Genomic DNA, 14,403 nt, shown 5'->3' with positions numbered 1-14,403 from the left:
TTTACTTTATATTGTAGATTTGTATGATCTGTACAAAAAATGCAGATTTTGAATCAATTCAGTATTGATGAATGAGCTGCATAATTCCCCGAATACATGGCAAATCTTACAAAAAGTTCAGAGAAATTAAAAACAAATGTCAGTTTCTGTACATGCAGTAGTGATGTTTGGGCCAGAAGGATAGAAACGCTGGGTGCAATAGAGGATGCAGGAATCTACCCCTCCCAGGAAGGGGCAGATGTGAAGATTTTTGCCTGTAGGCTGAAGCTGCTAAATAGCACGAAGATCCTGGGGGACGGGAGGTGGGACAGGTACTGGAAGTCGACTTTGTAGTTATTTTTTTTAATTTTTTTTTCATTTTTAAAATAGTGACAGGGTTATTTTCAAATGGCTTTTTATGTTACATGATTATATTTGTACTGTTTTATTAAACATCCATATTTGTAGATTAGTGGAAAATCTACAAATTATGTAAAATTGTACTTGGTATTCTTTTTAATTGTAGTGGAAGAGTGGACAAGTGGTGCACCTGGGATGGACAGTATCTGAAGATCTAATGTGTATTCAGGAAGATGGAACTGTATTAATATACGACATATTTTGTGTATATAAACGTTTTTTTAGCCTGGGAAGTGTAAGTATGTGATTTACACTTTAATTGTATGTCAGACTGTGTTCACATTAGAAAAGTACAGTAGACTTTTTTTTTTTTTTTTTGTACAATAACTCTGTGCATCTGATGTGAACAAGGTGTTAATATTGTTTGCAGGAATAATGCACTTTTTTCTAAAATCTAACGTAAAATCTAACATATCCACTTAAGCCCCAGACCATTTTGCAGGCCAAATATCAGAACACTTTTTGCGATTCGACACTGCGTCGCTTTAACTGACAATTGCGCAGTCGTGCTACATGGCTCCCAAACAAAATTTACATATTTTTTATTTTTTTCCCCCCACAAATAGAGCTTTCTTTTGGTGGTATTTGATCACCTCTACCGTTTATTTATTTATTTATTTATTTATTTATTTTTTGCGCTATGAACAAAAAAAGCGACAATTTTGAAAAAAAAAAAAACACATTATTTTTTGCTATAATGAATATCCCCCAAAAATATATTAAAAAAAAAACCCCTTTTTTCCCCTAGTTTAGGCCGATACGTATTCTTCTACGTATTTTTGGTAAAAAATCACAATAAGTGTTTGGTTTGCGGTGATCAGCAATTTTTATTGTGACTGCGACATTATGGCGGGCACGTCGGACAATTTTGGCGCGATTTTGGGTCCATTCGCATTTATACAGCGATCAGTGCGATTAAAATTGCATTGATTACTGTGTAAATGTGACTGGCAGTAAAGGGGTTAACACTAGGTGGCGCTGTAGGGGTTAAGTGTGTCCTAGAGATGTGTTCTAACTGTAGAGGGGATGGGCTAGCTGTGACACATCACTGATCATAGGTCCCGATCACAGGGAGCTATGATCAGTGACACTGTCACTAGGCAGAACGGGGGGATACTTGTTTAGCATCCCCTCGTTCTTCCTCTTCGTGAGATGATTGTGGGTATCCCCGCGGCCATTGAGTCAATGGGACACGGATCCTACTCACGGAGCTCCCGGCCGCCGCACAATGGCACGGCGGAAAATTCCATGTGACATACAGGTACGCCCATTTGTGCAGCCGTGCTATTCTGCCGACGTACGTCGGCATGTGCCGGTCGGGAACCGGATACATTTAACTACTGATAAAAATAAATGTTTACAATACAATGGAAAAAAGCAATGTCAGAGGCTGGCCATCAATATAAAAGGGGATGGGGGTTACATGTACAGGAATGATCGAGTCATCCTCTGGTTTTCCACTTGGTTGTCATGTCCATAAGCATGCTTACTCGTTTTTGACTGAGTGTACACATTTATGCTGTGGAGTCAATTACTATTGCAAGGAGAGCCAGTTTTGTGTCAGACATCTCCCATGCCAGCTTATTAAACATTAGTGAATATAGTGGACAGTGATTCTTAACAAACACCTGTTGTGAGAGCATTACAGAGGTTGCCATTGCTCACCACCTTCAGAAAATGTTTTTTAATTGTCTGTTTGTAATAGGGCTAGTATTTAGAAACTGGTAAATCCTAGAGAATCGGCATGACAGTCAAGCAGATAGCACTGTCATATGGAGGGGACAGCTCCTTATTTCTCATCTGAAATTTCTGGGCTGCAACTATCCAGTAGATAGGATATAATCACTCAGCTGGATCTAGCATGTCTGGGGGTCTTTTAACTGCTTCAGCCCTGGAAGATTTTGCCCCCTTCCTGACAAGAGCATTTTTTGCAATTTGGCACTGCGTCGCTTTAACTGACAATTGCATGGCCGTGCGACATTACACCAAAACAAAATTAACGCCCTTTTTTTCCCCCACAAATAAAGCTTTCTTTTGGTGGTATTGATTGGTTTGCACAAAAGTTATAGTGTCTACAAAATAAGGGCTAGATTTATGGCATTTTTATAAAAAAATAAATAAAAAATGTTGTATTAGTAATGGTGGCGATCTACAATTTTTATCGTGACTGCGACATTATGGCGGACACATCGGACACTTTTGACACTATTTTGGGACCATTGTCATGTATACAGTGATCAGTGCTATAAAAAATGCACTGATTACTGTGTAAATGACACTGGCAAGGAAAGAGTTAAACACTAGAGGGCAATCAAGGGGTTAAGTGTGTCCTAGGGAGTGATTCTAACTGTGGGGGGGATGGGCTACCACTGACATGACGGCGATCATTGCTCCCGATGACAGGGAGCAGTAGATCCCTGTCATGTCACTAGGCAGAATGGGGAAATGCTTTGCTTACATAGGCCTCTCCACATTCTGTGGCTCCGTGACACGATCGCGGGACACCAGCGGACATCGAGTCCACAGAACCCACTGGCACGGTCACGCTGTACACGGAGCGTGCGCACCCCCTAACCCCCCCCCCCCCCAATTAAAGGGGACATACAGGTATGCCTCTTTGCCCACCAATGCCATTGTGCCAATGTATATCTGCGTGCAGCGTTCGGCAAGTGGTTAAAATGACACAAAACTTTGGTTTAAAAAAAAATCTGTTTAAGTATGTAGTCTAAACTTTATAACTTCATAAGCTAACGTATATTGCTGTCAGCTTCCTCCATATTCACATTTTTTTTCTGCCGGGATCCAACTTTCTGTTGGAGGGTTGCTACATTTGTTCTCCATGGATCCTCTGTATGTGGAAATGTAGCCACCATCTCTTAGGTCACTTTGACAAGGGGCAGGCTTCATTGGAGTCTGCCTTCTCAGCGGGTAATCTGTCCGCTGGTCCAAATCCGCTTCACTTATGCAGAGCAGATACTGCCTTCTCTGCTCTATTGGCAGTTGGATGTAAATAGACCATTTCTACCCAACTGCCATCCAGTCTGCCAAATGGATGAGGAACGGATCCTCTGTTTTTAGGAAAAAGGATAGGATGTTTGTGGGTGTTGGATACATGTCTGTGGTCACTCGTCACTCCCTAGCCACCTCAATACAGTGCACTTACACCCCCTTCCTGACCAGACCAATTTTCAGCTTTCAGTGCTCTCACAGTTTGAATGACAATTACTCCAGTCATGCAACACTGTATCCATATGAAACTTGCGTCCTTTTTTCCACACAAATAGAGCTTTCTTTTAGTGGTATTTAATCACTAGTGGGTTTTTTATTTTTTGTGCTATAAATAAAATACGTAAATTTTGTGAAAAAAATTCCTTTTTCTTTGTTTCTGTCATACTTTTTTGCTAAATAGTAATTTTTCTTCATAAATTTTGGCCAAAAATTTATACTGCTACATATCTTTGGTAAAAATAACCCACCGTAGTGTATATTATTTGGTCTTTGTGAAAGTTATAGAGTCTACAAACTATGGTGCCAATCACTGAAAATTGATCACATCTGATCAGGCCTTCAGTAAATCAGGTGTATCTCATTTCTTGAGACACTAACAAGTCCGGAAAGTATAAATACCCCCCAAATGACCCCTTTTTAGAAAGTAGACATTTCAAGGTATTAAGTAGCATGGTGAGTTTTTTTAAGTTGTAATTTTTTCCCACAATTCTTTTCAAAATTAAGATTTTTTTTATTATTATTTTTTTTTTTTTTTACAAAATTGTCATATTATTGGGTTATTTCTCACACACAGCATATGTATACAACAAATTACACCCCAAAATACATTCTACTACTCTTCCCGAGTACGGCGATACCACATGTGTGAGACTTTTACACAGCCTGGCCACATGCAGAACACCAATATTGAAGTAGTACCTTCAGACGTTCTACGAGCAAAAATGACGCATCTCATTTCTCATCCACCTATTACACTTTTGAAGGCCCTGGAGTACCAGGACAATGGAATTTCCCATAAAATGACCCCATTTTGGAAAGCAAACACCCCAACGTATAATCTGTGAGGCACAATGAGTCTTTTGAACGGTTCATTTTTTTCTAGAAGTTTTTGGAATATGTGGAAAAAATGAAAATGCATTATTATTTTTTTTTACGCATAGTTGTCAATTTATAAGATATTTCTAACACATAGCATGTATATACCAAAAATTACACCCCAAAACATATTCTGCTACTCCATGTGTAGGACTTTTACACAGCCTGGTCACATAGAGAGGCCGAATATTGAAGTAGTACCTTCAGGCGTTCTAGGAGCGTTCTAGGGGCATAAATGACACATCTCATTTCATTCCTACCCATCACACTTTTGAAGGTCCTGGAGCACCAGGACAGTGCAATTACCCACAAAATGACCCCAGTTTGGAAAGCAAACACCCCAACGTATATATTCTATGAGGCATGGGCTGCAAATAGGTACTCGGGTACTCTGATGGGCTGGTGACAGGTACTCGGGTACTCTGATGGGCTGGTGACAGGTACTCGGGTACTCTGATGGGCTGGTGACAGGTACTCGGGTACTCTGATGGGCTGGTGACAGGTACTCGGGTACTCTGATGGGCTGTGACAGGTCCCCGGGTACTCTGATGGACTGTGAGTGACAGGTGCTTTGAGGGGTAGTGACAGGTCCTCTTTATTGGGGGGGGGGGGCAATCAGTGTGATTGGTGTACACTGTAAGCGGTAACGAGATGTTACCTCAATCTCCTCCTCACACACGATCAGTGTGTGAGGAGGAGAACCCGGTAACATCTCTTTACCGCGGTTTGTTTACATTTTAGTGATCGGCTGTGAAACGATCACAGCCGATCACGTGGGTAAAGAGCCGGCCAATGGCTGTTTACCAGCGTTGGTGATGAGCAGTGTTCCCGGGGAACACGCCGCCACCGACGTGCACGCGAAGTGCGCTTGCGCCATGCGCAGTGGGGGTGTGACCCTCTGTGATCATTGATACCACGTGACCCTCTGTGATACCACGATCACGTGGTAAACAGCCATGCGCAATGGCTGTTCATCCCCTTCGGTGGCAAACGGTGTCTCCGTGACACGCCGCCACTGAAGAAACAGGGATGCGTGCGCACGATCGCGCGCATTCCCTGTTTAATAGGGAGGACGTCATATGACGCCCTCCCGCCACAATAGGTCCGCCGCCTGCCCGTCATTTGACAGCCGGCGGTCGGGAAGAAGTTAAAGGAGACTGGAGGCTCCAATTGAATTTGCCTGAAAAACTGACAGGTAGACCCGATCAGTCCATAGTGTGAAAAGAGGCCTTACTTGCTTCAGAGATGGACTATGAGCTCTATAGTGTGCATAGAGTAGTGCACTTGACTGCAACTAATGTGCACTGCTCCTTGCAAACAAGGGGGAGCTTATAGATGACCTTATAAGGAAATAGAAAAACACAGTAATAAATGTATTTAATAAAAAAAGTATTACAGGGCCATTACGTAGTGAATGTGTATGGATTATTTTTAGAGAATAAGGATATAATTACGTGTCGCTTTAATGTGGTTGTATAGGCTGACGGTAAAACAACGTGTGCAGCTCGCCCCTCAGCCCTCCCTAATACATATGCCGATCTTGATCCAGCGATGTGCACGAGACTTAAGGCTCACCCTGGTCGCTCTTTGCATGAGCCATTGGCTCGTGAGGAGGAAGTGGGGTCGGACGATTCTGTAGGAGCCGGCTGCCTTTTGTTGTTTTTACAGAGGCCAGTCTCTGGACTTCTGTTGAAGGGGCATGCTGGAAATCCAGGATTTGATCAGTGCTGGCAGCCAGCAACTTCAAGCACTGATCCGTGTGTTCTGGAAAATGGGGTGGCTGTCTCCCTGCCAGAATACAATAGCACAGTGAGGGAAAACGCTGCACTAACATTGCTTGTGTTAGTATGGCGATACCTGTTTTTTTACATTCAGCCCACTGGGTTGAAAGAGAAAAACTTCTAAAGCCCCATACACACTATCAGATTTTCTGCTGATTTTTTTTTTTTCTTTCAGATTTGCGAAAACCATATAATATGAGGTCAAACCTTAGGAGTTTCAATTTGTATGCAATCAGGCAGGCCCTTGCACTATATGGTTTTGGTAAATCTGAAGCCAAAAATCTGCAGAAAATCTGATAGTGTGTATGGGGCTTTACATGTGCCCAGCTTAAAGTTTGGAAGTCATTGAGGACGATCTTCATTTCACTTCATTAAAGTAGAATTTCATACTAAAACCTCCTAACACCTGTACTAATTAACCTGTGTAAAAAAAAGATGTATATACTTACCTATTTTTAATCTGGTCCTGTCCAGTCCCCTCATTCCCTATGTCTGCCATCAGTGGCTGCTGCAGGGGAAAGGAGAGAGTGCTCGACAATGGCTGGTAAAGGCTGGAGCAATCATTCATGGGATCCTATGTCCTCTCTGTGATTGGCATTCCCTGCAGCCACCGCTGACTGAAACAGGGGAGCCAGATCATGTGACTGGACCATAGCGAGCTGAAAATCGATAAGTATACAGTATAAATCTTTCTTACACATGTTAGTCAGCATAGGTGTTAGGAGTAGGAGAAAGCATTTTTAAGACTAGTTAGGATCACCCTGGAATTCTACTTTAACCGGTTGCCGACCAGCCGCCATCGTTATATGGTGGCAGGTTGGCACTGCTGCGCAAATAGCCGTAGCTGTACGGTGCTTTTTCACGGAAGATCTCTATAGCTCTATTTTGGACCAAAGCAATTTGAATGCTAGTCAATTTATTGCTGCTAATCCCCATTTGACTCTTGCCAGAGAATTGGAAACCTATTGTGGTTTATGAATTTAAGACCTTTCTGGGCCTATCCCTCCTCATGGGCATAACTAAAAAGAGTGATTTGCGGTCATATTGGTCTACTTGCCCAATTCTCCATATGCCTTTGTTCTCTGCATCCATGACCAGGGCTAGATAAGAGCATATCTTGCAGTTTTTCTTTCAAACATTTTTATTAGTAACAATCAAGATACAAAAATGAACATACACAAATAGTTATAACATACCACAGAGTATTATTGTTCTGTGTGTTATGATATAAATGTACAGGTACATACTTCAGGTGGTAGGAAAAGTAAGCATTAACTCAGAGATTTATCGTAAGATAAAAAGGCTTCCATGTCAAATTTCACCATTCGGGCCTAGGCCCTTAGATATACGTAGCATACTAAACAGGTGGTACTCCGTGACATTAGGTAAGTTACATAAGGCAAACAGTTTTCAACTCTATGTTGCGATATACTCATCCAGAAATGTATAGGAGAGATAAATCAGATGGAAAGAAAAGAGGTAAGGGAAAAGACGATACAGTTGGAAAAGAATAGAGGAGGAGAGATAAGAGAAGAAAGAAGGGCTTTAAGGCTTGAACGAGGGTCCCATATAATCCAATTGGACTGCCCGAGAGCTCAGGATGAGTTACAAGTCCAACAGGTGTTTTTATACGAAATTCTGTGGCAGATAATGCTCTACCCATGGCTGCCATATTTTTAGGTGCCGTGGGACTCTGTTGAGAATAATGGCTTAAATTTTGCTGTGAATCATAGCTTGGGTGATTCTATTTTTCATTTTGGCTATGACTTCCATGCGCTGGGGATTGTCTGCTTAGCCACGGTCATCAGTTGAAGGGTTAGATGATTCTGCACCTTAGTGAGTTCTTTGGGCAGGGCATTCAATAGTGCTACCAAGGGATCTGGGTCTAAGGGTTCTTTAAGTAGGGTGGAGGCCATTCGGAACACCACTGCCCAGTATCGTTGAACTAGCGGGCATGTCCACCAAATGTGTACATGGGTGCCTCTTTCGCCACAATTACGAAGGCAATTTGGGGAGTATGATGGTAGAAATTTGGCAATTCTAGCAGGGACTAGATACCATCTCATGAGGACCTTTATAACTGGCTTCCAGAGCCACAATATTTTGGGATGCTGATTTGATATTGTCCCATATATTTTTCCAATCATCCAGATCAAGGTCTACTCCCAAGTCTTTGGACCAATGTTGGGCGTATAATGGAAGAGCAGTGGGGAGGGAGGTGAGGGGAGAGTAGAGACGGGATATTATACCTGGAGCGTGGGGGTTTGAGCCGCATATTCCTTCAAATAATGTAAGGTTGTCAAGCTCTGTACTCGAACCTATAACGGTTTTGACAAAGTGGGAAATTTGAAGATATCAGAAACATTCCCGGCTAGGGAGCTGAGCTTGAGATTGGAGGGTAGGGAATGCCTTGATTACATTACCAACTACTAGATCACATATGTGGCCCAGACCAGAATGAGACCACGCCTGAAAAAGGGCTGGCTCTGTCAGGGCAGGGTAGAAAAGGGGGTGGCCAATGAAGGACAATAGTGGGGAATGAGGGGATTGCAATTTTAATGGGACCCTCGCCCTATCCAAGTCTTAAAACATGTTGCGATACCGGTTTAGTGACGTGACCACGTGCAATAGGTGGCAGCCAAAGTAAATTAGACACTAGATAGGATGAAGGCCTATAGCTTCTAGACTGACCCAAATAGGTATTTCAGTGTTTGTTTGATATAATGTAAATTTGAGCCAGCTGGGCTGCGTGGTAGTAGTGTAAGAAGTTAGGTACTCTCAAGCCTCCAGACACTTTACTACGTAGAAGTACAGACCTAGGAACCCTGGGTCTAGAAGAGCCCCAGATAAATTTAAAGACATGACTTTGTATGGCGCAGTGAAAATATGAGGGGACTGCTATCAGGAGTACTCTATATAAATATAGGAGTTTGGGTAAAAGTGTCATTTTTACTGCCGTTATGCGGCCTAGCCATGAAATATTTAGGGGCTGCCAAATCTTGAGTAGTGAAGATAGATGATTAAGCATCGGTAAAAAATTGTCTTGAAAAAAGTCGCTCGGATTGCTGGTAAATTTAATACCTAGATAGGGGAGAGAGGTGGTGGACCATAAGAAGGGAAAATTCTCTTGGAGTAGTTAAAGGTCATGCTGTGGTAGGGATATGTTAAGGGCTCTAGACTTCAATTGATTCACCTCCAGGCCCGTGACCTTTGCGAAATTATTCAGTAGCTGAAGTAGGTTTGGAAGTGTATTGTGAGGGGATGTGACAAATAAAAGAGCATCATCCCCAAATAAGCATAACTTATGGGATGTAGAGGCTATCTCTAGGCCTTGAATATTTGGGTTAGCTCTGATAAGTGCCGCTAGAGGCTCTATAGCAAGAGCAAAAATTTGTGGGGATAGGGGGAACCCCTGTCTCCTCCCTCTGTATTGGGAAACATTCTGAGAGAAATCTGGAGTATTTTACATATGCCTGGGGATGATTGTACAAAGCCATTGAAGGAAGTGAGGGCCGAAACCCCAGCGTTCCAAAATGTACTGCAGATAGGACCAGGAAGCGGTGTCGAACGCCTTCCTGATATCGAGCGTTAGGAGATGCATGGGGATTTTTCGTGTCTTGGCTAGATGTTGTAGTAAAATCACTCAACGGATATTGTCACTGGCCTGCTGTCTGGAGATGAACCCTACTTGGTCCTTATGTATCAATGTACCAATAATTGAGTTGAGGAGCTAAAATTTTGGCTGAGATTTTTATATCTACGTTGAGTAGAGAGATGGGTCTGTAGTTTGACCAACGAGTATTGTCTGTGTTAGGTTTGGGGATCTTGGCGATTATAGCGGTCAATATAGCTCTGCCAAAAGTGTACTGGTGTAGAAGGGAGTTGAAGGATCTTGCTAAGAGAGGGGCGAGAGTGTTTGCAAATTTTTTGTAATAATTACTAGGGAGGCCATCCAGGCCAGGGCGTTTATGGGGCTTGAGGATTTGAATAGCTAGGAGGATTTCTTCTACCGTAATTGGGTTTTCTATGGAATCAGGGCTAGCTTCCGACATTTTTGGGAGGTTCTGAAATAGCTTTTTCTGCTTGGGGTGCTGGGAAGGGTACTTTAGCTTCATATAGAGTAGTGAGGCCTTTACGAAATTCTGAAAGTACTTTATCCGGGTTACTAGTGTGGGTGCCCGTGGCCAATTTTAGTTTAATAGGTTTGTAATTGGCCTCCGGACGACGGAGTCGTAGAGCCAGAAAGGTGTCAGGCTTGTTTGCCTTTAATGTACATTTTGTGCGTGGACCTATGTATAGTTTTGTCTGCAGCTTCAGCTAACAGGAGGTCCAGTTCCACTTTTGGTTTTCTCAAGGGACAGTCTATTGGATTCTGCGGGGGAGGCCTAAAATTTAAAGAATTTTTGATGGTATTCTGATTCTAGTTGGAGGAGTCTCAATTTTTTGCCTTTTTTGAGGTGAGTTGAAACAGACAGACAAGTACCTCTAATCACAGGTTTATGCGCCTCCCAAAGGAGGATAGGGGATATTTCAGGAGAGGAATTATGTTGGAGATAGTCGTTAAGGGCTTGTTGTATATCAAAACAATAGGACTGACTAGTTAAGTGGGACTCGTTCATGCTCCAGGTTCTGTCCTTAGACTGAGGGATTAAAGACGACACGGTAGTGATCACTGCACAGTGATCGGACCAGGTGATAGGGCTGATTATTGAATGGAGGAGAATGGGTGAGGAGGCTACTGAAATTAGTATGTGATCTATTCTGGAGAATGACTTATGCGGGAAAGAATAGAATGTATAGTTTCTTTTGAGGGGATTACTTTCTCTCCAGGTGTCCAGCAGAGAGGCCTGTTGAAGTTGATTACGAAACTGGGTGGATGGAGTATACTGCTCTGGATAGTAAGGAGATTTGTCCAGGTGGGGATGGAGTGTTAGGTTGGAGTCACCACATAGGAATAGTGTGTCCTTACAGTGAGATCTGCCGACTTGCAAAAGGTGCGCAAAAATGGGTTAGTGTTATTATTTGGCGCGTAATAAGAGACTATAGTTGTTTCTACGTCCTGTAGCATACCTATCTTTTATTTCTGTTATGGGCGAAAAAGGGATTGTGTGGTGAAAAGCTACCAGGACTTCGTGGTGGCGGAAGCCGTGAAGACCTGTGGATAGTGAGAACTAAAAAATTTCGGGATGTGTTTGAGTGAAAAATGGGTTTCTTGGAGAGCTACCACACTGGCTTTTAAGGAGGCAAAAGTCTCAAAGGCTTTGACTCTCTTGTTTGGTGAATTAAGTCCCTTAACATTAAGGGAGCGAATGTTTAGGAGGGGGGGGGGGGGGGGGGGGGCATAGGCTTGGTTGGAAGTGGCAGCTATTGTCAGGTGGGGGCCACGCGAGCCGACTAGCCATAAAAGAGAAGAGAAAAACAGGAGGAGAAGAAAGGAGAGAGGTTCAGGAGAGGTCGTGTAGTGCAGACCATACAGGAATGCAGGCCCAAAGGGCTGTATGTAATCGCCCGACTAAGTAGTGCACCAACTTCCCGACCAACTAACTAGTCGAAAGGCAGGCGCACTGTGATGTGGGGGAGCAGTGACAGCTCCCCGCCACGAATCAGGAAAATGCGGTGAAACTATAAAGCGTGATATCTTTTTAAACAAATTTGTAAACATTAGAAACTCATAACCAGAAACGGAGACTTACCAAAGTACGTTAATCAAACATTAGCACACTCAAAATATTCTTATCCAACCAAATGTAGCGAAGGACCTAATGGGAGAAGGGTGTGCGGTGGGGGTGATAATAGGGAGAGGAGGGGAGGGGATGAGGGGGAAATGGGGGGGGAAAGGGAACATGGGATGGGCGATGGGGAGATAGAGAGGGAGGGGGGAAGAGTGGGAGAGGGAGGGGCTAAAGGGGTTGGGGGGGAGACACATATACTGGTATAATAGACAGACATTTATGGGGAAAAAATATTTTTTAGGGTGGGGGAAGGGAAAATATAATCATCTTGTGTGTGGTAGGATCCAAAATACGGTCCTGAGGATAATCGCACAGTGGATGGGTATCATAGTCTTTATGGTGGAGGTGAATAAGAAATTGTACATTGTAGGGGTCGACCAACCCTATGAAGACCCCCTAGAAGGGTCAAAAGTTTGTCACCGGGGGTAAAAAAAAAAAAAGAGAAACATAGCGGAAAGTAGTTCACGATAGGAGATGTAGTGCTATGCAGCAGTTAATGTTCAATGTTCCCACGGGAAGTCACGGACAGGTTGCCAGTGCTGGGGCTAGAAAAAAAGAGAAAAAAAGGGAGAAAATTATTTGCTATCAGCATGGTGGGTGAGATTTAGGTGTCTTCAGAAGCACGCGATGGAGTTCCTTTACGAATAGATGGTCCTGGCTGGTTGTGTTTAGGGGCATATGGATGTATAGCAGCCCGGGCTGGTGTGCGAGGTAGGGTGTTCTCAGGTGGTTGAGCTGGCGCTGCTAGATGAAGTGTCTCTAGGAGCCGTTGAAGGGATTCCGGGGTTGAGCGAGAGTGTTGTTGCCCCTGATAGGAGAATTTTAAGGTAAACGGAAATCACCAAGTATATTTGATCTGGTGTTGCGGCAATGTTTGAAGTTGCGGTTTCATAGCTCTGCACTTGGCTATGGTAAGGGGAGCTAAGTCCGAGAAAAGCTGATATGGGTGGCCTTGGAATAGCAGCAATTCTTTGTTGCGGGCTGCTGCTAACAGCTGTTCCTTCGTGCGGAAGAAATGTAATTGAATAATAATATCCCTTGGCGGGCCATCGTTTTGACGACGGGTGAGGGCTCTGTATTCTATTGAATTTGAGCTGCTCCATAGGGATAGAGGGCGAGAGCTCTTGAAATAGCGCTGTTGTGAAAGACTGTATGTCTTCTATGGCTTCTGGTATTCCTCTAAGCCGCAGGTTGGATCTGCGGGAGCGGTTTCTCTCATATTCACCGGCCGATACAGCTCCTCTCTGTAACTAAATGGGTTTGTTAGCCTGCCATTAGGAGAACTAGGCAAAAATTGTAACACAATACACAGAACTTTAGTCCCTACCCGGTGGGGCGGACCCTGTGCTAACAACCCTCCCTGCTCCCAGGCAGAACTCAGTTTTATTTTGCCTAGTGAAGGAGAATGACCTAGGAACCCTGCGGGCCCTTTGGTCCATTTTTTTGATGTTTTTTGCGCAAGATGAAAGGTACTGGGATCTTCTATCAACTGCCGGTTGGGTGACAGGCTGGTTGAGTTATCCTTTTAGTCTCCCCAGTCCGGCCATCGAGCGTGTGCAGGCCGCAGCTAAGGCTCGGCAGGCCACGACATACCTCAGCTCCACAAGTGGTCGGTGAGCTTCAATGCTCCGGGGTATACATATGACCGGGCTACTGATGTCTGGGTCACAGTATACTGGGCCAGCAGCTACCCTGTAACTGCGCAGGAGTAGGTCTGTGATGGAATGTCTCCCAGCTCTTCAGGACTGGTAAGTACTGCTCTCCCTGCTTCGGTGGGGTGAGCAGCTGGGCATTCCCTGGGAGGTCGATTCCTTGGGGGCACCCCTCACCCCCCTCTCTTCTCTCCCACATCCCTATCTTCCCTCCTTCCCCTCCCCCCGGGGGGGGGGGCGGCTGCATGTGCTGCGGGCGGTGTGTGTGTGTGGGGTTCGCTGGGTCTCTCACCTGTAGGGGGCTCTGTGCAGCTAGTGTTGGTCCTGGTCCCAGTCTGGGGGGTCCAAAAAGGTGTCTGTGGAGGTGTTCTTGCTGAATGCAGGCAGCACTGTTCTGTGTTTTTTCCTGTCACCGCATGGCGCTGTCCGGCGGCCATCTTGACTGTGGGAATAGCAGGTTCCCCTTGTGAGCCTCAGCAGCCATTTTCAATAAGATTTTCCTATTAGGTGCATGGCGGCCATTTTTTTTGAAGGCCAAGCGCTCTTTTCACCGCAGCTCTCTTGTGACAGCTTTACATGTGCTCTCACATGCTGTTTCCTGTGTCCACTGTGTATACAGGACGCTGGATGGCTCTTCCCTGAATGCTGGTGCAAGTCTGCAGATTGTTTCACCGCTATTCTATACAGCTGCTGCCGACACAGTTTCTTCACTCTGCAACTGGGTAACCTCCTAGG

The 14,403-nt window shown here is 44.2% G+C and overlaps 1 protein-coding gene across 2 annotated transcripts in view; it reads left to right on the top strand.

Annotated features, from left to right (window-relative positions):
• Positions 1-14,403, top strand: part of VPS16 (VPS16 core subunit of CORVET and HOPS complexes) — a 315,475-nt gene that overhangs the window by 84,065 nt on the left and 217,007 nt on the right. For both annotated transcript variants that reach the window (XM_077448719.1, XM_077448718.1), the window contains exon 4: positions 506-634. In XM_077448719.1, coding sequence (XP_077304845.1) covers positions 506-634 — 129 coding nt within the window. The remainder of the gene's footprint in view (positions 1-505; positions 635-14,403) is intronic.

The sequence above is a fragment of the Lithobates pipiens genome, unplaced genomic scaffold, assembly GCF_037356315.1.
Source record: "Lithobates pipiens isolate NorthernLeopardFrog02 unplaced genomic scaffold, aLitPip1_a1.2 Scaffold_22, whole genome shotgun sequence".
NCBI classification, from domain to species: domain Eukaryota; kingdom Metazoa; phylum Chordata; class Amphibia; order Anura; family Ranidae; genus Lithobates; species Lithobates pipiens.
This window is presented reverse-complemented; position numbering and strand designations above follow the sequence as displayed.